The sequence below is a fragment of the Balaenoptera borealis genome (genome assembly GCF_965194805.1).
Source record: "Balaenoptera borealis genome assembly, chromosome: 2".
NCBI lineage: Eukaryota > Metazoa > Chordata > Mammalia > Artiodactyla > Balaenopteridae > Balaenoptera > Balaenoptera borealis.
The window spans coordinates 83,203,132-83,230,447 of NC_138867.1; the positions used below are offsets into that span (position 1 = coordinate 83,203,132).

General features: G+C 35.8%; 1 protein-coding gene across 3 annotated transcripts; it reads left to right on the forward strand.

The window, feature by feature from the left end:
• Positions 1-111: 111 nt before the first annotated feature.
• Positions 112-27,093, forward strand: FAM174A (family with sequence similarity 174 member A; the record flags this gene model as incomplete). 3 transcript variants are annotated; one of them, XM_082378451.1, is made up of 3 exons in its annotated part: positions 112-701; positions 14,612-14,746; positions 26,532-27,093. In XM_082378451.1, exons 1-3 carry the CDS (start codon positions 262-264, stop codon positions 26,533-26,535), a joined length of 579 nt encoding a protein of 192 aa, XP_082234577.1. In that variant the 5' UTR covers positions 112-261. The 3 variants fall into 3 exon arrangements, with proteins under 3 accessions (XP_082234577.1, XP_082234576.1, XP_082234578.1); XM_082378450.1 differs by lacking the exon at positions 26,532-27,093 and adding an exon at positions 20,464-20,611; XM_082378452.1 differs by lacking the exon at positions 26,532-27,093 and having other exon boundaries at positions 14,612-14,750.
• Positions 27,094-27,316: the final 223 nt, after the last annotated feature.

Consider the following 27,316-nt stretch of genomic DNA (forward strand, 5'->3'; position numbering starts at 1 on the left):
CCTTGCGCGCCTGACGTCACGAAACGCGCCAGCCCCGGCATGTTAGCAACCGAAAGCGTCCCTGGTAGCAGTGGCTGCTGAGATGTACGAACTTCCGGTTCTCCCGGCAGCTGTAGCCGCTGACGCTTCTGCCACCTACTGTGGCCGGGTCTTAGCCCGGGATTTGGTCACCCTTAGTTCTTCACTGCGCCCATGGTCCCACCTGGAGCCAGGGCGGCGGGCCCGGCAGCTCCCACGTGGTGAGAGGGCGGTCCGGGGAAAATGAAGGCGACGCACTGTAGCTGCTGCCTCAGCCACCTGCTCGCCTCCGCCCTCCTGCTGTTGCTACTGCTGCCTGAGTTGAGAGGGCCCTTGGAGGTACTGCTGCAGGCGGCCGAGGCCGTGCCGGATCCCAGGCCTCCGGACCGTGGGCCGCGAACCCTGCCACCTCTGCCTCCCGGCCCCACAGCTGCCCAGTCCCCGGGCCGCGCTCCGGCCGAAGCCGAGGGACCACGGGGCGCCGAGGGCGTCAATAGCACCACTCCCGGAGCGGGGCTTGCAGCAGAAGACCCAGGCGGGAAAGCAGGGGAAGAAGGCCCAGTGGGTGGCGTCCTCGCTGTGAGCCCCAACCCCGACGACAAGCCCATGACCCAACGAGCCCTGACCGTGTTGATGGTGGTGAGTGGCGCGGTGCTGGTGTACTTCGTCGTCAGGACGGTCAGGTGAGGCGAAGCCTCGATGAGCCTCCCTCGCAGGCCTGAAATGGGCTATCTTTTGACCTGGCGTTGCCCTCTTCCCACCCCCAGTATCATGGGTGCCTGCCTGAGTGAGAGACTGTGAGGATGAATGTCTTAAAAGCCTGTGGTACCTTTGGGAGTATTTAAACCACCAAGTAGTTGCTCCCTTTCATTTATAAATTATAAATTAGTACCGAACCTCTAAATCAATCTTTATTTGAGTAAATTAATAATAATGCAGAATGACCTTATTATCTGGATACTTTATTTTATAAAATGTAAAAGAAGAAAAGTTCTTTTAGCAGTAGTTTCTTAGTGTTGACTTTTAACCCACCACCTTAGTAATTCGGTTGTACCACATGAAATTTCTTACATTCCACATTTTTTAACCGGGAATACTGACAATTTTGTATGATTCAATCTTTGTCATAGTCCCTATTAGAAACATCTAGCATTCATTTTGCATGGCACTAAATGTTTCAATGCAAAGTGTTACCAGTTGCATGATAAGATGGAAAACTGATACCTATGCGGGGGGGAGGGGGAAATGTCATAAATATGATCCTGTTTTAATATTGGTACATATGTTTAATATCCTAACTATCCTATCCTGATTTTAAATTTACAAAAATTTGAATTAGTAAATGGATAAATCTGATATCTTACACACAAAAAACCTTTCCAAAGTGAATTCATCTATAAATCTAAGTCATTCAAAAGTTTAAACTTACAAATTAATAGTTTTTTGAGCCTATTCTTACTACAGAACGTTAGATTACACAATTACTTAAATTTCAGATTTGGTACAGATATGGACATGTAAATGACATCTTTCACTTTACATATGATAAAACTGACCTAGAAGAGTAAAGTGGTTTAATTTGTGTCCCATGGAGTCTAATGACCATCTACGATTGTAAAATCCATTGTTTGCTTTGTTTGAATTTTTTTCCCATTAACATGATGTCTGTGTCCTAATCTATGATCAACCTTTTGATGAAGTAGACCAGGTCTTTATGTTGTACCAGGTTATGAGTAAAAGTAGAAGACTGTCACTTATTTTTCTACTCCTCTTACTGCCTCATCAAGTAGAAAAGGAATTATATAATTCAATTAGTGACATTTGTTACTGTTGGAAGTAACTTCCACTTGATACATTCCATTGTTACTGAAGTAAAGTTATTTTATGGCATCAATCATGATATTAAAATATTTCAACTATGTAGTAAGACTGATTTGGAAAATCTATAATAAAGCCTCTTTAACTGGGTTAGTTGGGGACCACCTCTCTGAAGAGCTGACATGCAGAGCCAAGACCTCACTGTTAGAAGGAGCCAGCCAAGAGAACAGCTGAGGAAGCACTGTGTACTTTCCTCCTGTATAAATACAGTAGAGGGTAGGTTTATAGGAATGCACTGGTTTGTTTTCTAAACTATTTCACATTTTTTCCTGTAACTGCCTACCCTCCACTATTTCATATATTTCTTTAAATGGATTTATTTAAACTGAAAGTTTCCTTTTAAACATATCTATTTATTATTTTGTGAACAGAAAACCAACATCCCTTGGCTTAAATAACTGATTGAAGAAGTACAATGTAAGCCAGTGGTAGACATGTGGTCCAGAGGACCCTGGAGGGTGGGAGGGTTCTCTGAGACCTCTTCAGGGGATCTGCAAGATCAAAACTATTTTCAAAATAATACATTCTAAGTTTATAGGGCACAAGAAGTTCATTGATACAGTTTCAAATTGCACATTGCAACTAGCTTTTAAGAAACTACCTCTTGTTGAGTTTTGGTGTACTATCAAAATAGCATAAACACCAGTATCTGAAAACGCTATTAAAATGCATCTCCCTTTTCCAAGCTCATATCTACATGAACCTGGATTTTCTTTATATCCTTCAACCAAACAACACATTGCAAATGATTGAAGGCAGAAGCAGATATGAAATCTAGCTGTTTTCTATTTTCTCTCTTTTTATTTTCTATCTAGTTCTATCCATTTAAGCCAGACATTAAAGAGATTTTTAAAAATCTAAATCTATGCCAATTTTCACCTTTTTCTGTTTTCTTTTTGATAGTATATTTTTCACAAAAAAACTATGTTAATATGTAGTGGATTTATTCTAATTTTAAAAAGCAAATGATATTCTAAAGTTTTCTTAGGTTTAATTAGCATATTAATAATCCACATAATTGATATATATATATAATCCACATATTTATAAGCTCTTTGGGGTCTTGAATAATTTTTAAGAACGTAAAGGAATTTTAAGATCAAAACATTTGAGAACCACTGGTGGAAACAATATTATTTGAGTTATATACTGTTGGTTCACAAAACCCAGCAAATCCAGGCCCACATTCTGTTAAAGAGGAAGTTAGAAAATGAGGTGTTACAGACATATTACCACCAAACTGAGACTTTCTTCTTGATATAAAGAATTATTAGAAGAAAACTGAAGCAGTAATTACTTTTCCCACTACATAATTGTTAGTTAATGCTGTCTGTATATTTCCTATAAATATCCAGAGTATCCTAAGTATTATGTTTCATACACATATAAATAATGGGTCTGATGATAACTTTTTGGGGATGATCTTTTTTCATTTTGCTTCCACCTTATGTATAATCTTATATATAATTGTTTATCGCCATTGATTTTCTATCTTCATTTCTGTAAAGCTCGGAAGGGTACAGTCTTTTCAGTCTGATTCTGTTGGATGACTCACTAATATTGTGTGTTAACAGCCAAATTCTGAACCTATGGCTAAGAAAAACTGGACTCTTCAACCAGCATCTAGTACATTCATTTAGTCCAAGTCCTAAATTTAGTTGGCCACCTGATGTCCAAAGCTTGACTGATGCTAACAGTGTCTGAGCAATGTTCAGAACTTATGCTTTTTGCTTCCAGATTATGGGATGAAAACTATTCATTTTGGTGAATGCCCATTTTGACCCCCCAACTTCCAAAATAGTCGTGAGAACACCGCAGCATTATTTATTTGTGCCAAGGGGGAAGAATGGGCCAAAAATCATCATTTCATTAACTCATATGTGAAAACACTGAGAATATTTTACTTGTAAAGTACTTGAACTCCATGAAATGTCCATATTGTTTTACTTTAATCTAATTCAATTATAATGAATGTGTAACTAGAGATAACTTCCCCTTTGAGTCTGGAAATATTCCAAAGAACAATTAGATTCTCTCTGTAGAAATTTAAATATATATATAGAGAAGGAACAGAGTAGGCTTCCTAAGACTAATACATAGTCTTTCTGAGAAGAGGCTCACTGTCTGTCTCATTCTCTATTATATCCCCAGTGCTGAATATTATGTACAAAATAGGGTAGGCCCTGAGTAAGTAGTTGCCTAATTAATGAGTGTTCTTAGTTCTTGTTGGGGATCAGTGTGAGTCTGGGGAAGACTCAAAAACATGAGGACAAAGGCTATTTACTTACCATTTTTTATCCAAGGCTAAGTACAGTGTTTGCACTCAGACATTTAGTAAATGAACTAAGTTTGATTAGACTGAGAAAATAAATGTTTGGGTAGGGAAAACAGTTATTTTATTACGTTTTTCAAAAGAAATAACATTCCCCATCTTTCTCCTCCTGTACACTTTTCCTTTCATGCTTCATTCTAATATTAAAGGAATATTAGATTACTGCTTCTGTCAGTTACTATTTTAGTTAAACACATAGAACAAGCCTGGCTAACTTAAACTAATGGGGATTTACTGGAAGAATGCTGAGATCTCAGAAAGTCAAAGAGAAACTGGAGAATCGGTTCTGGGAACAGGCAGAAACTAAGTCAGCTTAGGAGACAAGACATCAAAATACCACACAGGTTTCTTTGCAGGAACATACCATTGTATAGATATGCAGTAGTTTTCAGTCTCTTTGACCCTCAGCTTAGGAATCAAATTCCATGGAAGGAGAAATAAATTAAGTCTATCTATTGGCAGAGGTGGTGGGAATCTTAATTATCATCTCACCAGACTGTTTACTGTGGTAGAGATACTACCAATAAAGGAATATGGGTGCAAAAAGGAAAGGAATACCGTCACCAAAACAACATATTTACACCTCCCTGATCCATCTTTGCTCTAGGAATCAAGGAGGAATATAAACTATTCATACCCACCTTGCTAGATATTTTTTAGCCTAGCAGTTTAAAACGCCAGTCCCTATGAGTGGCTCAAGAAGTGTCATGCAATTTGACCAGCAGTCTGTAAGGTCACTAATCACCTCCAAGCTACCAAATGTTCTTTATTCTACCAGAAGGGTCTTTATTCTGAATAGCTCTACTGCATTTGTTACCAATCATTTAATTCTTGAGTAATTTTCCTCTATTGGCTTCTGTTCCTTTTTACTATTTTAACCCCTTTTCAGTATAGTCTTATGGGAAGTCAGACTTTCTGAGTTCTAATCCCAAGAGCTGTGTACTCTTGGGTAAGTTACATAGCAGCTCTAAAGTTCAGCTCAGGTTTTGTAAAATAGAGAAAATGATAGTATTTACCAGAAAGGATTGTTTCAAGGACCTATACAAAGTACTTAGCACAGTTCCTGGCACATAATAACTGCTCAATGAATTTTACTAGTGATAATTATTATTTTTTCTTATCACTCTTTTCTGATCTCTTCCATGGATCTTTTCTGTTTTCTCTTATAATAAGGACAAAATCTAGGCTTCTGAGAGTGCTTCTTTTTATTTATTTATTTGTAATTGAATGAAAGATTCCTTAAATTCTATAGTGATTTACAATTTTCAAAAGTTTCACACAGATGATTTCGTGCTTCTAAAGCTATCTCTTTAGTCTGTTCTTCTACATATGATAATAGGGTTTTCTGTATTTAAGCAATATTTATCATGTGCAGTTCTGGGAGATAAAAGTAAGGAGGTTAATTTTGGGGGGAATTTGGGCCAGGGTAGTGCTCCCCAACCTTTTTCGTGCCATGCCACACTTAGAAATTGATATTCATGTAGGGTAAATGCTTGAGACTATTTGCCCTGATCTCTGTCAACCTTGGACCCTGTTAGCTATTCCAAAGGGCTAAGGAGATCTTTGTTTTGGCACATCAGTAAACCATTTGCGTGTATGATACAGTGGTTGGGAAGTGTTTATAGAATGGTGCTGAATATGGACTATGTAAAGAAATAGTTGGACAAGTTATCATATGGGCCACCTTTAAATCCAGATTCTTAAAATGAAGAGAATCATAAGGAAACATACAAGTAGGTGATGGAACACTGGTAACCTAACTCAGAGAAGCTAGGATGCTCAATGCCCTTATCAGTTAGGAGGTTTTTACCTGTAAGTAATAGAATATCCAATTAAACGTGACTTTAACATAAGGACATGTTTTGTAGTTGTTTCTTATCATGAATATGAGCAGGCTCAGGCTTAGTTCAGTGACTTTGTGAGATTATCAAGGATCTGGCTTTTTCTATCCTTGTCTCACCATGGGATGGCTACCTCAGCTTTAAGCATTGTGTTCCCACACAATAGTATCTCAAATAGGAAAGAGGGAAGGGGGCCTGAAAAGAGGCCTTCTCTTCCTATGTTCTTTTTTTATCAAGGAGAAAAATCTTTCCCAGAAACCCCACTACTTGAGTTCACCCCTTCTATCTCATTTGTCTGAACTGCTTCATCTACTTAGCCCTAGACAATGACTGGCAAAAGGGAAATTATATTTTCATGATTGGTTGCACTAATTATTATGATCATTATGTATCTCTTAGGGCTGGGCTCAATTGCTGTCTAACCAAAATCATGGTACTGTTAAGGCAGAAGAGAGTTTCCTTTAGGATAAACAAAAAGCAGATACTGTTACAGTGATCAAAACTAAGAGATGACCTAACCAGAAGATCATAAATGTACTTATTATTGTAAGTAGCTACCAAGTCATTACTTTTTACCATGAAAGGATGAACCAGAAAATGCAATTCACTTAAAACAATATATCCAGACTGGTATAATGTAAGATCATTGTGTAAGGGATCAGAAGACTGTTTGGTAGCTAATTTTGGACGTTGGTTAGAATTACTTTGAATCATTAGGATTGTTGTGAGGATTACATCAGGTAATGCTTGCAAGCTGCTTAGCTCAATGCCTGACATATGTGCACACTCGGTAAATAGTAATATTCTTAGTGAAATTTTTCTGTATCTAGAATTGCTATTGTAATATATTTGGGGGGTTTTACAGTATTTTCTGTAAAAAATGTATTTCCCCCATACCACAGTCTGTGGTATCTGACCTCTTAAACTGTAATCAGCAAGAGGTTAGGTCTGACAAGGCTAGAGATGGGGTGGGAGCAAGGGGAAAAAAGGAGGTTGTAAGAGAAATCTGCTAGAGTGTTGGTCATAGAGCCAGTCAAAGGTGAGGCGGGATGAATCTTAGAGGCGCTGGTTTGTAAATAAGACTTTAAAGTCGGTTGGGGAATAAACCCATGCTGAACTGTTAGAGGTGGAGGTCAGGAGAATTATCAGTCTTCACATCCCAAATTCTAGGCCTAAAAGAGAACACTAGGAAATCTTTATAAAGACAAAGAGGAAAGATGACAAGGGAGCTATGTGCTGTGCACCTTCATGTAGGATACTTCATAGCTAAGCTATATGACATTTACTTAAGGTTTACTTCACCTGGGGGTATCCACCAGAATACCATCAAATGGGAGACAAGTCTAAACACAAGAACTGATCGTACATGCTGAATTACAAGGAGCTTGTTTAGAAAAGGGGTCTATCAGAGAAAGCAACATTGCAATAACCTAAACATAGATAAACATGCATTTGATCTTTTCTTTTTTAACTTTTAGGTATTAGCAGTGAACATGTTACGGGAAATGAAGAGTGGCAGGATACCTTGCTGGGGAATCTTCTATTTAGTGCTACACTTGGTCAAGCTTGTGATAGTGACAGAGCCTGGTAACTTATAAGCCAATAGAGAGGACCCAAGAATAATTATGAAAAGAAGCCAAAAAGATTCAAAAGCTCAGTAGTCTGTCAACTTGAGGTCAATAACTCATGACAGCACCATTGCTTTACATTAAAGTGGTATAATTACAATGATCCTTGAGAGATCAAAAAGAGTAGAATTAGCTCATTTTATCCTATATATTAAGGCATGGATAGCTCTAGTGTTGGATATGGCTCCATGTAGAATGCTGAGATTTTAAAAGAAAAACAATAGTTTGGCTTTTGAAAGGATAAACTTCAATTATTTAGTGTGTAAATGAAGAATAACTACATGTTACAATATGGTAAATTTACATACCCAAAAGATAAAAATGAAACTCCACAGCACAGGATACAAGTTGAATATTGGTGGTTCTAATTGAGATGGCATATGAGAATCACCTGGGCTAAAACAGATAGGCTAATCTACCTAAAACATCCCAAATGAGTATCTTAGAGGTCCTGGAGTGAATGCATGTTTAATATGCTTAATTATTCTAGCACTGTGTGTGTGTGTGTGTGTGTGTCCTGAGCCAGAGGGCTATTATCCAAATTACAATTTAAAAATTGGGTAGATCCCTTAGGTTTTGCTGTGGTATGGTTCTGGAGATGGTGTTCTTTCAGGCTTCTCTTATACCAGAGGTGGTGATTTGCATATAAAATTGTAGGTGTCTTTGTTATACAGAGAAAATGCAAGATCTATTGTGAATCTGAATATTTCAGTTAAATAATTTAACAGATATTTATTAGGCATATGCTTTATGCCAGTCCTTGTGTGCTGTAGGCAGTAATAAGAACAGATCTATTTCCTGTTCCCATGAAATTAATGGTCTAATAGGGAAGATAAAAAGTTACAAAAATAAGTGTGCAAGTACATCTTTGATACGTTCTTCAAAGGATATGTGCATGGGTGGTATGGAAGCCAGTAATAGGTGCTTGTGACCTAGCTGGGTAGATTAGGGAAGCCTTCCTTGTAAAATGAATAGGCAGTACCACAGCAATATTGTGGTGGCCAGTGTCAGAGAAAGCATAGCTATTATGAGGGAATGAGGGAAGGCTTTGTCAATGGAGTATAGAAAGTGAAGTAGAATGTAGAGTCAAGAGCAAGGTAAGGCCAGAGAGAAAAATATGAGCCATCCTGTGTTGAACTTTATAGGCCTTATTACAGAATCATTTACTGCCAAGCAGTAGGAAACCAGTGGTAATTTTAGAGGGGAGATTGGTGAGTGACCAGAGTAGACAGAGGTAGACAGTTATAAAGCTATTTTAATAATTAAGGCAATAGATAGTAGCAGTGGTAAGCACTGTAAGTGAACTTCAGTGATTCTCAGGAAGTTCAGTCAATTGGACTTTGTGATTGTGGCAGCCATGGAGGCACACTGATCAAACCTCCCTTTAAGAGACCCTGCTGTGGGGATAGCCTCTAGCTTCCACAGCTTTGGATCTGTCACAGCATCCATGCCAGTGCCATGATTCCTAGACCTGCTTCCAGCCAATGATTGAATGTAGCCAAATCTGGTCATCGTGACTGACAGAGGACTCTCTTCTCTAATAGGCAACCTTTGCTTAAGGACATACCATTGGTCTGGTCAAAACTTTCTCAGAATTGCATTGCACTGGTACTGCTGTTCCTATCCTGTCAGCCTTCCTTTCTACTCTTACAGGTGTCAGACCTGTATCACCCTCTGTAGGATTTCTTCCTCATCTCCAGCTCCCTCCCTCTTTATCCTTCAGAAGCCTTTCCCCTGATAAATCTTCTGCATACTGTATTAGTTTGCCAGGGCTGCTATAACAAAGTACCACAAACTAGGTGAACTTAAAATTTTATCACGTCACAGTTCTGGAGGCTAGACATTCGAAATCAAGGTATTGGCAGTGTCGGTTTCTTCTGAGAGTTATGAGGGAGTGTTCTGAACTGAATGTTTACGTTCCCCCCCCCCACCAAAATTCATATGTGACTGTACTTGAAGATAAAGCCTGTGAGGAGGCGAAAAAGGTTAAATGAGGTCATAGGGGAGTTGCCTCATCTAATAGGGCTGATCCCTTGTAAGAAAAGGAAAAGACTCCAGATTGCTCTCTTTCTCTTCCTTTACACCCAAAGAAGAGATCATGTGAGCACACAGTGAAATGACAGCTGACTACAAGCCAAGGGAAGACGCCTCAGAATGAAATCTATCTTGCAGGTACCTTTATCTTGGACTTCCCAGCCATAAGAATGGTGATAAATAAATTTCTGTTGTTTAAGCCATCAAGACCATGGTATTTTGTTATGACAAACTGAGCAGACTAACACAGAGAAGGTTCTGTTCCAGGTCCCTCTCCTTGGCTTTTAGATGGGTCATCTTCATGTTCACTTGGTGTTCTCTCTGTATCTATATCTGTCTCCAAATTTCATCTTTTTATAAGGACACTGGTCATGTTGGAGTAGGACTTATTCTAATGACTTCATTTTAACTTGACTGACTCTGTGAAGACCCTATTTTCAAACAACATCACATTCTGAGCAACTAAGGATTAGGATTTCAACATATGAATTTTCAGGGGACACAATTCAACTCATAACATACTTGTCTCTTATTGGTGTCTGCTTCTTGAAAAACGTGACATTTCAGTGATGGATTAGGTTTGGTGAATGGGAGATGAAGATGAGAGAGATTTCAGATAAAATAATTTTTACTGTGTGTTATATATTGGGTTGAATTTCTTCATGAAAATCATAGACAACTAAAATTGTGGCTCACCAATTTTTATTTAGTTATGTCTCAGTGCAAAAAAAATGAGTTCCAAAACCATTCTTGATCAGTAATTCACTTTCTTGCCAAAAAAAGTCAAGGCAAACAAATTCTGTATCATTAGTCGTACCTTTATTAAGATTTACTCTGCTTTATCATGATGCCTAATCATATAGGAGAGTGTATGTCTGTAAAATATACACTAAATACTATATTCCTCAGTCAGTTTTGAATGCGTAATAGAAGAAATTAAGAAATAATATTACTTATATAATTCCTTACTTAATAATACCCTACAGGCATTCAGTTAAAACAAGAAAATCAGATCGGTACAGCGAGTTACAGCAGGTTACATTGATTGGTTTTCTCCCTTTCACAGAGTAGTAAAATGAAAGGGAGATTTATTCTGTTGTGTTTATTTTATGTGGCATCATACATTTTTACATAAAATTTTATCAACCTTACTTTAGTAATTTAGTTTTATTTTTCTACTGTAGCTTTTACATGTTATTTAAACAGAAATAATTCTTACCGACCTGAGTATAATGGAACATAGAGGAATCTGCATCTATTTTAGACAGCTATTTGAATAATAACGTGAATACCTGGAAGGTATCTGATCAAGATCATTTACCTGTGATTGCCATGTGATGAATGAATATAAATCAATATAATAATAAACCATATTGCTATTTTCTTTTGCCTTCTTAGGCTTCCATATTTTCCTCTCTACACATGTATAGATAAAGTCCCAATTTTTTTGTTAACTGAAGAGCCAACAAAATTTTTTTTTCAGGTTGCAGTTATGTGTTTACTATGTCTGGTAGAAAACTGTGCATATCTATGATTATATGTATGTAGTTATTAACATACATGGACAAATTGGGCATCATGAGCTTAATGAAAACATTAATTTGTAGGAAAAGAGCCATAGCTGTTAAAATTGCATGAATTTTAAATCCTCCTCTCCTTTGTTTAAAAATAATGTACACTGCATATTAAAAAATGGAAGTAGCCTTTTTACTTAAAGTTTCAGTGTATTTTTATGTGTATTGTATTTTTCACTTAATGTTTATTAGTATTTTAAGTATGCGGTTCATTGAATCAGCCCAATAATTTTAAAGCTTTATAAGTGTTTCTGGCTTTCCCTGAGAAAAATCACTGCATATGGATGTGTTTTATTATATTTGATGTTTTTATGGCCATAAAGCTGTCATGACCATGTAGCCATCACCACCTATATCCTTGGACTTAGGAACGACATTCTTAGGGAAGTTGCATTTCAAGTTTAAATTCTATTTAACAATATATAGTTTTTTATTTGACTTATTCTTGTATGAATTAGTGACGTTTACTAAAATACTAAATTCATTTTAACTGAACTGCATTCCCCTATTTATTTGGTGCCTGAGGGTGCACAGTCTTTGCATATGAAGTAAGTTCTTATTAAAGAGTTTGGATTCAGAAGGTGGTATTTATATACACGTTAAAAGACAGTAGAGTAGAAGCTGAAATAAATAATAAAGTGCTCACACCAATGCAATCAAATGTTTAAACAGAAAGAAAACCGTGTTATTGGGCAGATTAGATTAGCCACTCATTGAAAGATTGGAAAATCATTCAAGGTATGATGATGACCTTGGAAGTGGAGAAGAGTGTCAGCTGAGATAAATGTCAAAAGTCCTTAAACTCTATGTTCATATCATTTCCTTTTTAAAGACTTGGCAAGGTATCCTGTGACTGACAATGACTTGGTTATTAACATATTGACTATTTGATATGTAATATGTGACCTGAAGGAATCTAGTTTATTTCCAAAAATAATTTCACATGACTGAAAAATGCCAGAATGTTTGGAAAGCCATATGGTTTAGAAAACTGAGCAACAGACTGGCAAAAGGGAAGAGAAGAAATTATGACTCTGAATATTCTTAACTTAAGCTGCCAGGTGGCTTCACTCATTCTTATGTATTCACTTTTTAAAATCAAAGCAGTGAGTGCAAATGTTATTAAATCATGTGGTTCAAAAAGACCAATAGTGAACTATAATTCCCCTGTACCTTTCTATTCCTACTTCCAGTGTCAGTACTTCCATCATTTCTGTTGTTAGTTCTTCTGTGAATTACTTTCATAAGTCTAAATCAGAGATTGGCAAACTGACCCATAAGCCATATCCAGTCTGCTGACCTGTTTTTCTAAGGCCTATGAGCCAAGAATGTGTCTTACATTTTTAAAGCGTTGTAAAAAATCAAAATAATAACTGAAGAAGTTAAGATGAATGTGTGACAGAGACCATATGTGATGTACAGTGCCTAAAATATTTACTGTCTGATCCTTTACAGAAAAAAGTTTAGATTTCTGGTCTACATAAGGTATGTGTGTATGTGTATGTTTATGAGCATACACACATATTCAATACATAGAAACATGCACACATATATATACTTGTAAATTTAACAACCTAAACACATGTAATTTTTCACTATATAAAGATAGGCTTATACTTCATACCATCACCAGTTCTACCTCATTTTTGCCAGTTATTAGTATTAACTCTTTCACTGGTTATATTTGTAGCTTTAAATACTATACTTAAACCTCGGTTTCCTTTTCTACCATCTTTGGGTGGGCATATAGAATAGATTTTTAGGCAGTGATTAGTGGAAATTATCTCGGTTTTTGCCTAAAGTTAGTAATATTTTGTAAATTTTGATCAGCCAGGTACTTTATACCCAGAAGCTAGCACAATGCCTGATGCTTAGTAAGACTCAAATATTTCTTAGACTCAAATATATATACACACGGGACAGTTTGTCTCCTAGGGGTCCCCACTATCATTTTTACAGAGGCTCGTATTGCTCTATACTTGGTGCTATAGTTGTAGTATTTCTTATCACACTTATTACGTCATACAAAGTGAATCAGAATTTAAGTAAACTTATTTGTTATTACTTGCTATCTTCTGTTTTGTTTTTAAACTCCCATAGATACTTGTGTGAAACATTTTTCTGTGTGTGGAGTTGAGGTTGTTACGTTGGAGGTGATTTAGGCATTGATTTCAGGGTCAGATTTGGATCACTGAACTAGAATATGATGTCACTCAGACCATCAACAAATATTTAAGGAGAATCTTAATCAGACACTGTGCTACAAAGTAGCAATACAGTGGCGAACATGATAGGCATGGCTTCTCCCCTCATGCAACTTAGTGGGAGAGACAGGCAAATAAACAGTCAAATAAATACACACATAGCACACATAAATGTAAGTTGAGATAAATAATTTGAAGGAAAAGAACAAGTTATTTGAGAGAGAAGGAGACAGTAGGGTTCTAAATCATGAGACGCCTTCATATATATATACAGATAATAGTTAAATATTAAAATATTTTCTCTCCTCTAGAGCAGTAGTTCTCAAACTTTAGTTTGCATCAAACTCACAAGGAGTGGTTGTTCAAACACTGGTTTCTGGGCCCCAAATTCAAAGTTTCTTACTCACTAGGTCCGGGTGGGCATGAGGATTTGCATTTCTAATAAGCCCTTAGATGACTGTCATTCTCCTGATCCAGAGAACCACACTTCAAGAACCATTGATCTAGGATAGTGGCTTTCAGTACATTGGAGACACTTGTAGAACGTTAATAAGCTATTGATGCCTAGTTCCTATCCCTGGAAATTATAATTTAATTGTATGGCGATACGGCCCGAGAAAGGAGCTTTTTAAAATACCCTAGGTGATTCTGATATGCAGCCAGGAGTCTACACTACCTAGTCTAGAATTTGAGTGCATATATACATACAGTTTCCTAGTGGGGCAGAAAGTACCTAACGCTGCACAGTGGCAAGAAGGCATGGAGGAGATGGGAAAAAGACTGGAACATAATCCTTCAGTAAAAACATTGTACCAGAACTAAGACTTGAGGGATTATCTCTCAACATTATAAGTTGACAGAAAGAGAAGATAGTATGTCAGACAGAGGAAATGGATGGCACACAAACATACAGGAGTAGCTTTTGTTTAATTAATAATCCTAGGTGGTAAATTGGTTTCGTTTCTGAAATGTAACCATTCTGATATTGAATGCCTCCAATGACAGAAACTGGGATAATTTACTTTTAGTTTACAAGTAAGTATAAAGATCATCTATACCATATTCAAATAATTTTTATTCATTAATATGTTCTATTTAATAGGATGAGAAGAAGAAACCGAAAGACTAGGAGATACGGAGTGTTGGACACTAACATAGAAAACATGGAATTGACACCTTTAGAACAAGATGATGAGGATGATGATAACACATTGTTTGATGCCAATCATCCTCGAAGGTAAGTGTTGAGCAGTTTAATTCCATGAGTCAGGAGGTACTTTGACAAGTAAACTGAAAAAATAAAGTAGAATTTCATTTAACAGTTTGTATCCTAAATGATTATTTTCAGTTCTGTTTAATGAAGTTCTTTGTGCTACCCAACCAATAGCTCACATTCGCATTGCTTTGCTAAAAGAGATGTAAACAATAGAATATCATCCCCCAAAGAAATCATTATTGTAGATCTCCTTGAAGAGCTTGGTCCTTTTAACTGCTGCATAATAATAATTGTGTGTGTGTGTGTGTGTGTGTGTGTGAGAGAGAGAGAGAGAGAGAGAGGGAGGGAGGGAGATTAGTAAACTTGATTTTCTTTTTGCATTCTGAAAATATTTTGGTTTTAGTCTGGGTTATTCTATTTGTAAACAGTGTTTTCAGCAGAATTGTGAGACTAATGGTCAGTGGTCTGACAGTGTGGCTATAATGTCTATTCTCAGATCTATTCTCACTGAGTGTTAAGACCTTTCCTAAAAGGTTTGGATAAACAAAGTTATATGGATATAGACTTGTTTCAATGCAAATGGAATGAGGAAAGGAGGCAATAAAGGTTCCACTCAATAGGGAAAGACATGTTGGAATAGAGGAGGAATTAGTTGGATGAAGGAAAACTGGAGTCCAGAATCAGGTACGTACAGAAAGAGTACAGGAATCTGGGGGTTATAAAAAAGACTCAACAAAAATTGGGCTATTAAATCAAATACATATGAGCTTTTAGTTGCTGGTAATTCATTCATTTAATAAAAATACATTCATGAAATGCCATAAAATAGTATTAGAGACCTGATATATAAACATGAACAAAACAATTGTATTTGTTCATTAGGGATTCAGTCTCTTAGTGAAAATAAACATGAATAGAATACATAAAAATGTTTTTATTTAGAATATTCTAAAGTTTATTTAGAACATTCAAATATACCCCCTGAAAGGCCTTAAATTGCCTATAAAGTATTGTACAATGCCCATTAAGTAATATTGCCAGTTGTTGACTGCTTCTTTAGGTGTGAACCAGATGAAGTTGCTCGCATGCGTTTAGGAGCCACTGTGTGTAATAGATACTTATCTTTACACCCTAGAAGGACAGTAAGAATAATTGTGAAATACAGCTGGGAACTGAGACTGACTGAGGGAACACCTCACCATTTCTCTCATCTTGGGCTCACCCTACAGAAGGTGCTCATTGAGGAGGATGGGGGGTGAAGTCTCACTTTTTATATAATTATTTTCCTTTAATTTTCAGCAAAGTTTTTATAGTATTTAAAAAGTGTGGTATTTGTAGTATTTTAAAAAGCTAAATGCATACGAGGTACCTCTTCTGTACACACACAGAAAGGGAACACAAAAAGGGAAGCTGTTGACTTAGGAAGTTGGGGTTGTTTCCAAAGAGGAACTGAATTTGAAGCCCAGTTTGTCTATTTTAAGTGTGCTTGACAGTCAGCAGCAACCACCCAGAGCTTAGTAGTTGTGAAAAATGATAGTTGTTCAGAATGCAAGCAGCAGAAAATGTCTGGAATGCAGCCTGTTGTGTGTGCACATGTATTTATACGTGCAAGGTGTTATACCTGGGGATCAGCTGTGACAAGTCATAGGGATGGGCAAGGTCTTTTTTTTTTTTTTTTTTTTTTTTTTTTAGGAAAATTGGAAGAGTTTTGTAGTCTTTTAAGGAGTTTGGTATTGCCCTGCTATCATTGGAGAACTATTGATGCTGCTTGACTGGGGTATATGTAATCAGATAACGAGATCTGTGTTGTAGTAGTGGGGAAAGTGGCCTAGGAGTGATGAAGAGGGACAGAACTAGGGAAGGTAGGAGGGGCATAAAGAAGGGGACAGTTTCCATGAGATATAGTTACCTGTAGCCATCTTTTATTCTGTATCTTGCTTCATCACAGACCTTTCTCCCATATTTATCCCCCTCTTAATGCCCTGCTTCTCATGAATCTTGCATTCCATTAGAGAGCTAGACATTAATCAGAGTTACATAAACAGAGAAAGAATAAGAATAGGGTGGTGTGAGAACATATAGTGGGGGCACAGAACGTTTAACCAAAAACAAATGGTCCAGAAAAGCCTCTTGGAAGTGACATGTAAACTGAGACTTGAGACATGAGTAAAAATTAGCTAAATGAAAGGTGGATACAGGGGCAGGAGTTGGAGACAGAACTGCAGTCACAAAGTACCAGAAGCAAAAGAGGTATAGTATAGTGTATTCAAGAAACTCAAAGAAGTTAAATATATGCTATATTAATATGTGTGAAATAAATGAATGGGTGGATGAATGATTTTTGAGCTTTGAATGCAAAAGGAAGAGGGTAAGGCAGAACAAAGAATCAGAAGGCAGGCTGTGATCCATGTTAATCAGTTAGAAATTATTCTACAGGTTACAAAGAGCCACTTGGAAAATTTTAAGACAGGGAAAACAATCAAAGCTATAGTTTGAAGATTACTGTGCATAAATTGGAGAAGAGTAAGATAAGGAGTAAGGTGACCAGGAAGAAGACCCGTTAGATGGTACACGTACATGGGGTGGCCTGTGCTAGGTGATAGCAAGAGAAGTAGAGAGGAGTGAATTATTCAAGAGGCTTTGAAAGGTATTAACAAGATTTAGGTATTGTGTTTGGGGGGGTGAAAGAGAAATGGTAATAATGGAGAAGCAAGTTTTGGGAGTAATGATAATGATAATTATCAATGATAATTGATAGTGAAATCAGCTTGAATTTTTTAGTATTATGATACCATTTACTTAAAAAACTTAGAATAAACTTTAACGTACATATGTCTAGATTAAGTAAGGAGAACAGCACATTGTTAAGTGTACTTACCTATTCATTCATTCATTCATTCAATAAATGAATGATGTAGCAGCTAGTTTATACAGCAACTATTTAATGCCTGGCACTAGTCTAGGTGCTTGGAGCACATTAAAGCAACAGAATAGAAAAGAAAATTTTTTTAAATCCTGACTTTGTGAAGCTTAGCTTCTAGTGGGGAAGAGGTGAGATTGGGGGGTTGACAGTTCATTTTCATTTTTACTTTTCCTTCGATATACTTCTGTGTTATTTGATTTTTTTTCTTCAAAGAGCATATGTTCATACATTACTTAAAAAGAAAAACCTTTTTGTCTGGGAATAATTTCAAATCTACAGAAAAGTTATAGGAATAAAAATAGTGCAAAGAGTATCCTAAACTTTTTATTTAGAATCACCTTTCCTTAACATTTTACTTTATTTGTTCTCTTGTGTTCTCTCTTTCACTCTCATAATATAGATACGGAAGAATGCATCCCTCTCATTTTATATTTAAGTGATGTTCTGGTATTTCCTCATAATTAGATTCAGAGTATGCATTCTTGGTGGAAATACTACATAGATCTTTCTACATCCTTCTCAGGATATTGTATCTGGAGACACACAGTGTCCATTTGTTCTTCAGTAGCAGTGGTATTTGTGATGTACCTCTTCAAGGTTTTGTCTGATTTCTCTAGTATGCACTGTTTTTTTCCCCTTTGCAACTAATAAAGAGACATTTTAAAATCATGAAAATATTTTGCGTATCATCAAAATTTCCCCCTAGGTTTAGTACCCATTTGTCGTGATTCTTGCCTGATCTAATCTTCACTATGATAGTTGCAAAATAATGATTTTCCAACCACAACATCTCCTCCATATTTACCATTCAGCATGGACACTGTACTGTAAGCAAGAGCTTACCCTCGTTTCTTCTTTTTCTACCTATCTGTGTGCCTATCTAACTATCTGTCTATCTATCTATCTACTTACCTATCTGTCTACTTATTGACATTATGGAATCATGATTTTCTCTTTTTTCAAAGGTTTATAATTCACTGATGTACTTGCCAGTGGGAGCCTCTTCAAGCTGGCTTCTGTGCCCTTGTGACTTGCTCCTTTTTTTTTTTAAGCACTTCCTTACATTTTGGCCTAACAAGGTGTTCCAGGCTCATTTTGTACCTACCCTGCTACAGCCATGAAATCAACCATTTCTCCAAGGAGGCCTAGTTCCTTTGGGTACTAGGTGAGCTCTTTGTTACTGGGCGTCCTTGCTTCTTGGCCCTGTCAGCAGACAAGCTTATGAAATGTATACATAAGCACGCACACACGCACACACGCACACACGCACACACGCACACACTCACACACACACACACTTGTGCACACTTATACATGCATATTTGCATATATGTGCATACTTTAGATATTATTACTTCACACCTCCCATTCTACCATTCCAGTCTATCCCCACTGGGTTCTTTCTTGCCTTCTTCCTTTTCCATAGTGGCATTTTTCTTGTTCATTGTGTTAAGAATGTCTCCCGGCAACATCCTGGCTCCCAGCAACATCAACGCGTTTACTTCTTTGCTCAATCTTATAATAAAACTAATATAGTTTCAGAATTGCTTTGCCTAGAACACTACAATAAACAAACCTACCAAGAAGAGTTTAGGATTTGTTTGCAGTGTTCTCCTCAGAGCCTCATCCTGCCCAGGACTGAGGGTAGTCAGATACAGTAAGTAATTTGGCTTAGTTCTTTTTCTTCTCCCCTCTTCTATGTGTTTGTAATAGTCATTTGAAATATAATTTAAGTCATTTGCTTACTTCTGTTTTAGATTTATTCTGTCCTTCCCATTTTTATTGTTTTTTTTTTTAATATGAAAAACACTAACATGCTTCCAAAAGTAAAAACTATACCAAAAAATTTTAAGAATATACACCCACTCACTCTCTGGTACACTCAGAGAAGTAGCACTCCCTCATATCCCTTCCACTCCATTCTTCCCATCTCACCCATTGTAGATAATTGGCTTCATTATTTTCTGGTTTGTCCTCCTGTGGTTCTTTTGATAAAAGTTGGTTGGAATATGTTATTTCTTATGTTTCTCTTCTTTCTTACACAAGAGGTAGCAATATAGTGTATATTCTTTTATATTTTTTGGTTGCGCTTAATAGTATCTCCTGTAAGTCATGCTACATAAGTTCATAGAGATTTTATTTTTCACAGCTACATAGTACTCCATGTTGTGTATGTATCATGATTTATTGAATTAATTGCCTATGCTCTGATGTTTAGGTAGTTTTCAATGATTTTGCAATTACAAATTATACTGCAGTGAATAAACCTGCACATACATATTTTTGTATTGTTGGAGGTGTATGCTCAGGGTAACTTTATAGGAGTGGGATTATTATCAAAGTGTGTGAGGTCAGTTTTAACCGTGAATATTGGAGGTGCCTATGATATCCCAGAGGACATAGCAAATTGGATGGATTCATTTTTTCACTAAGAGCAATGATAGACTGTCTGCCATGTATCCCCAGGCACTCTACTAAGCTCTGGGGATACAGTGGTGAACAAAAATGGACAAAATGCCCAGCCTCATGTAGTTAACAATAGATATACATACATAGGCCAGAAATACAGAACAAAGAAGTCTGAGCTAGACTTAGGATTCCCGATTATAGTTTTTTGACCTTGCTAAAACCAGAGGTAGTGCTCTTCTCTAAGCCCGACCTACTTTTGCACCTTTTAAAATGAGCAATAAGATGGATATTTCAGGGTGCCAAGAAGCAAAGACCAGTTTTTCTATTCCCCTTTTATTTTCTTCTTCAAACAGCATTAAATAACACCTACACTGATTTTAGATCTCTACTGTGCTTTTTTTTCAAGGTCTATGCACACATGGACCTCTTTTTCTGTCTCTCACTTTGAGGAAGATGGACTCATTTCTTTTCTAGTAATGGACAGAAGTTTCAGAGAAGTGTGGATAGAGGTGTGTTTGTATTCCTATTACCTTCTGTAACTTAGAGATTATTTTCTGTTGAGATATACAGTCCAAACTCTATTACTTCATTTGAAGTAGATTCAATGGGCAGGACTTTCTCTGATCTTCCAGTGTTGGTATTAGATATTAAACATACATTATGCCATCAATTTATTCAACATTTCAAATTTATCTTGTGGGAAAGATGCACAGATCTTCCTCGACTTACAATGGGGATATGTCCTGATAAAGCCAGTGTAAATTGATGATATCGTAAGTCGGAAATGCATTTAATATACCAAACTTAACTGAACATCATAGCTTAGCCTGGCCTACCTTCAATGTGCTCAGAGCACTTATATCAGCCTATACTTGGGCAAAATCATCTAACACAAAGCCTATTTTATAATAAAGTATTGAATATCTCATGTAATTTATTGAGTACTGCACTGAAATTGAAAAACAGATTGGTTGTATGAGTACAAAATGGTTTTAAGTGTATCATTTGTTTACCCTCGTGATCGCATGGCTGATTGGGAACCATGGTTCCCTGCCACTGCCCCGCATCACAAAAGAGAAAAGATCATACTAGCCTGAGAAAAGATCATAATTCAAAACTTGAAGTATGGTTTCAACTGAATGCATATTATTTTCACACCATGATAAAGTCAAAAAAAAAAAAATTGTTAAGTCAAACCATCATAAGTTGGGGACTGTCTGTATAGATCCTATTGTAACTCACTTTAATAACAGCTGATAATCATGGTTAATGCCATTAGTTGCTCTCAATAAAAGGGAAAAACCAATAATTATATGGAGAGTGTATCACAAGGTCTTTGTAGGCCCTGAAAGAGGATTTTCAGCAAGGGCTTCCCAGAGCAGTCATATAAATGGTAGAAAAAAGCAAGGGAATGTATGACAGTGGTAGAGAGAATGTCTTTAGAGGGATAAAATCAGGCAGGGGTCCTATCACTGAGCCAGGGGGAAACCTGGACACAGTGGGGTAGCAGAACTATAATAGGTGTAATTATAATAAACACTTAATAGTAAATACCTGCCTTAGTGCAGGATGTACCAGACACTGTGCTAGGCTCCTTAACAATGAAATCATCAAGACCATCTTGCAGGGTAGTTTCTATTGCTCTCACTTTAAAGATAGGAAAACTGAGGCTCAGAGAGTTTAAGTAATCTAGGCTTCTCTTCCTGCTGCAATCTCATTTCATTTTTCAAATATTTATTTGATTTATACCCATAAAAAGAATAATTCTAAAGTCTGTTCATTCTGTCTTCTATACAAGCACTTGCTATTGTTCATATTTCACATGGGGACCCCCAAAATTAGGAATATAAATATTATTATTTGCCTGCCTTGCCAACTGCAGTGCAGAATCATATTAGTCTACAGTATAACTGCTGGTGATTCTTGTTGGATCATGTCTTACTGATGGTTCTTTCATTGCTTAAGTGCTTTCTAAAATTAGTTCATCTTCATTTTCCAAATTCTATCCACAAAATAACGGGAAGCAAGTCATTTCCAGAGAGGTAAATTAATTTCCTTGCTTACAATTTAATCACAGTATAAAACTATCCTTTTGTAGTCAGCTCTTTCTGAGAGGGGTGTTTTTAATGTGACTTTTAGTACATAAAAATTTTAATAGTAATTGTTGGTGGCTAGAATTTGGAGTACTTATTTTTAACTTTTTCTTTGCATTAGATTGAACCATATGAAACTGCTAGTATATGGTTTAACCTAAATTTCCTGAAGGAAGTTTATTATTTCATGTAATAAGATATAACAGGTAGGGCCAACTCCAGGCACAGTACATCAGGGCTCTGGCTTCTGTTCTTCGTGATCCCCTTGACTCTGACCATCTTCACGTGCGGGCTTCATTTTGAGGCCAATAATAGGATGGTGCCAGCAGTTCCTATAATCATGCCCAGAATAGTAATTTTCAGTGGAAGTTAGGGACCAGCTATCTTGTGTCTCCTTTTTAGGAATGAGAATAGTTTCCCCAGAAACTCTGTTTAACAGAGTTTTGTTCTTGTTTTTGATTTTCTTATCATTGGTACTAAACCCTTGCAAGAAAAATGGAAGTACCATGATTAGTTCAGAATTATTATCTGGGGTTGAATGGATATTGAGTAGTTAACCATCCTTACCACTAGATTTAAGCATTGAGGTTAATACAGTCAAATTGGGAAAATTTGTAGGTATGTGGAAAAAAATAGCTCAAGCAGTTTAGTTAATATGACTTCTCTTGAATTTGCTATTGATATCCTAATTTTGTATATTAGAGGTAATTTCTTTGGTTACTGAAACATTTTGTGCAAAGGAATTATAAAACTGAAAACCAAATATCAATTCTTTAACAATTGTGTAGGACGTTTTAGCTCTCTCAGATAGAAAAACCGATGAGTATTCAGAGACAGCTGTATATTAACTAAAAATTACCTTCATTTTTCTTAAAAAAATGTTGGAAATAAATACTCATAAGCAGTCTCAAAAATGCAGTTTAAAACAGTGCTTTACAACACAAAACAAGTGGAAAAAATACCTTGTTATTCTGTTTGATTTCTGCTGAACAGTAAAGTTACTGTTATTATTTTATATTGATGTACGCTAAAGGACATTTTGACAATCTTGGTAGCAGCTTCTAAAAGCTAGTACTGCTATCACTTTCAAGGCTATTCTAGTGATTTCTGCCAAGTATGTAATTTAAAAAACTCTATATTTGCTTTTTAGCTACTTCCATTCTGCTTCATTAAATTTAATATTGTATTGTATGTGTTCATTACATTTGTGCTCAATGTTACTTGGCCACAAAGTATTTTCTGGTTATTAACATCAGCATATCATAGTCAGGAAGCAGATTTGATATAAGTGTGTTAACCAGAAACTCTCATTAAGAAGATCTTATTCAAACAGTTATCAATTTGAAAATAGTTCTAATTTCTAAATCACTACTTTCAATGTGGAGCATAACATTTTATCAGAATAAACACTAAGGTTATTCAAAGTAAATAGAATATGTATAGGAATATGTCAAAGTACTAATGCTTATTTTAGATAGAAATTGGTATTTAAGGATGTCCAGTGTGTGTTACTAGTAGGATAGTCTGTAGTTTACCCATTTAAAGGGAACTATGCTGTCTTTGTCATTATTTAAACAGGTAATAAAAGAGAACCTTCATGTAGGGTTTTGGGGTGTTTTGTATATTTTACTTTTTTGTGGACATTGAGCCTTAGAAGAAAATTTGCCTTGCTCCATTCATCATCACAGTGTCGTTATTGGTTAAGAACATGAATAATTTGTATATTATTTCAACAAATGATATGTAACATTAAATTCAGTTTGGTAATGCTGTTTTCTCATCTCAGCACATGGTCTAGAGTTGCCCTGTCTAATTTGATAGCCGCTAGCCATATGTGGCTCTTCAACATTTGAAATTTGACTAGTGTGACTGAGGAACTGAATGTTTAATTTTATTGGGTTTTAACTAATTGAAATTTTAATTTAAATTGCCAGATTGCTATTGTGTTGGACAGTACAGACCTAGAGCAAAAGTGTTTGACTGATCTTGTCTAAACTAATTCTGTCAAATGGAAACTTACAGGACAGTTGAATCACAGGTTTCTGTTCATATAGCAGTTGATCTATTTAATAAAATGTTTACTTACTGCTTTGGTTCAGGATTTATATTCTGCCGTGACAGTCTGGATTGCAGACTCTCTGAGGTATATAGTGGGATAGCTGGGCGTGGGACGCAGAGCACAGCCACCTGTAAGGTTGATTTATGTGAATGGGGTTGCAGGACAGTACAGGGACAAGGACCTCAAGTTTATGGACAGAAAAAGTCCTAAACACAATTATTAAGGCATTAACCTTTCCCAGCATTCTCGGATAGTGTTCATTCTTTAAAATCCAAAGACATTATCTCTTCTTTAAAAGGACCAGGGAGAAAAAAAACTCCAGTAATCTAATATTTGCAAATGTATTGAAATGAACAAAGAATAACAATACTCTTGACTACACTAGGACAGTTTTTCCTTTCAAACTTGATTTGGTTTAATAGCCATTTTGATAGTTTAAGATTTTCCCAGTTAGCTCTTAGTTTGTCCTTGAAAATGTCTTTTTTTATTGTATCATTGCATAATGTGTAGAGACAGAAAATTCTTGAAGCTGGAAAAATACTCAAACTGAGGTTTCCATAAAATGTATTAATACTACAGACTTGCTTTACCTCATAGAAAAACATGTGGTAAAAATATTTAACATGAGATCTACCCTCTCAAATTTTTAGTTACGTAATACACTATTGTTAACCTTAGGTGCAATGTTATTTAACAGGTCTCTAGAACTTATTCATCTTGCATAATTGAAACTTCATACCCTTTGAGTAGCAATTCCCCATTTCCCTTTCCCCTCAGTCCCTGGTAACCACCATTCTACTTTCTGCTTCTGTTAGATTGTCTATTTCTTGCTACAAGTAGTAGAGAACCTAGAATTACAGAGACTCAAAAGTCTTTCTCCTATCATAAGAAGTCTGCAGGAGTTGTCTCCTAGCATCCATTCAATGGCAGTTGGATTACAGGATCTCTACATCTATGCAGTTTTCCCAAATCTTTTCTGATGTTTGTTTTATCGTGGTTATATGGCTGCTTCCATTTTAGCCATCACATCTGTATTCCAGAAAACAAAATAGTGAGAGGCAAGAACCCAAGCCACATCTGTCTCTTTATCAGGAAATCAAAATTTCTCAGAACGGTCCCCTTCCCCCCAACAGACTGCCACCCTACTTTGCTCACAAAAAAATCAGTATTTTTATTAGCAAACGAAAAGGAGATAATAAATATTGAGCAGACAGCTTATAATATGTCACTCTGGCTATTCAGAGTATTTTCTGAAGGTTAAATTTGGCAACTGGCAAAAGAGAAATGTTGGGTTTGGAGTTGGGGGTCACTAAATGTAGGCATGAATTCCGAGGAATTATTGTTCATGAGTAGCAGGTTTTTTAATGACCTTCAATATATATTTTTGAAAAGCTTAAATTTACCCTCAAATTAAAATTTATTAGAATCTCATTAGCTTGTAATAATCTAATCATCTAGAGATCTATTATAGATTGCTTACTAAAGATTCAGACAAAACAATAAGTTGGAAGAGAGTATTATTCATTCTCATAGGTATCTCCAGTGAAGTTCTATATGTTAATGATGATTATAAAGGACGATTTATTAAGTTAGTAAAATCTGCACACCTTTGGCTTTGGTTGGACTAAGTGCTTTTGGTTGTAATGGCTCTTATTAGCAGAAGTTTCTTGGAATCTATGGATTGGATTAAGTAGCAGTAAAGCCTGATGTATAATTAGAATTAAAGTCTATAAAAATATGTGATGAAAATATAACCTCATATTACCATAAACTAGTCAATAAGGTAAGAAAATGGGCAAATTTGGCCATTAGATAGTTTAGAGAAAACTTTATCTTCTGTATGGATAAATTTTGTAACTGTATTATAAATATTAAAAGTATTTTTTATTCGTTTCATTGAATATACTTCCAGGCCTGCAGCTTCAATTGATCCTCATTTCTGAAGGTTTAGACATAGGATCAGTTAACAATTGTGTTTATAGAAACTATACATAAATAACTACATTGCATACTTAAGTCAACTAAAGTTGTTTATGAATATTATATAAGGATATAACTTTAGTATGACTATGAAATAGCCTTTAATTACCCACAATAATTATATATAAAATTCCTTTGAAAAAGTTAGAATTATAATTTGAAGAATAGTATCTGATATAATTAATATAGACAAAGTAATCATGTGTTTTATTGGTGCCATTCATTATCATTTCCTTAAATACTTTCATTATCTTCTGTCATTTCAAATCTTTGGGAATATTTTTAAATGTGTTTAAATTTGTTCCAGGATGGGCATTTATAGCATTTCTTTTTTCCTTGCAGATAAAAATGTGCCTTTTGATGAGAGGACTTCATCTTTCTACAATGAAGAGCAGAATTTCTATGTTTAAGGAATAAAAAGCCACTTTATCAATGGGGGGGGGGTATTTAAGTTACATATATTATGATAACCTTTAATTAATTTCTTGTTGCAATAAATACTGTATCATTTTGTTATGTATTTCTCTGTGTAGAAGTGCTCTTAATGGGCTCAGAGTTGTTGGGAATAAATTGTACCATAATAGAAATCTGAAAATTACTTTAAAGCACGGTATTTTCTGATCAGTTTTTCTTTCTTGCTTACCTTATTATTGTAAACTGTTTACATACTAATCAGTTAATTTTTTTTTTTTTTTGGCCGGTTAAGGTTTTTGGTTTTTTTTTTCCTGGAACTATAAATCCCAACAAACAACTGGTGTGTAAAAATAATTTAAAAATTTCTTTACCAAGATGTATTTCCCATTTTTGTGGGGAAAAGAAGCCAAATTTATTACTTTACATTTGGGTTTTTTGAATATTAAAAATGTCTGAGTTGTATGCAAAACAATAAATATGATTTAAAATACTTTTAAAGTGGTACAGACTGTGTTTACAAGATAAACGCAACACTATAGAATTACATATTAACATATGTATTTTATTTGATTTCTAGAGAAATCTGTCAAAAAGAGTTATTGTATTTTAGCAACTTCCTTGTTAAATTATGATACCACTTTGATTAGATATTTCGGAAACCAGTGAATTTCAAAGCCATTTAATATATTTACAGTATTGTGAGAGAGAGAAGT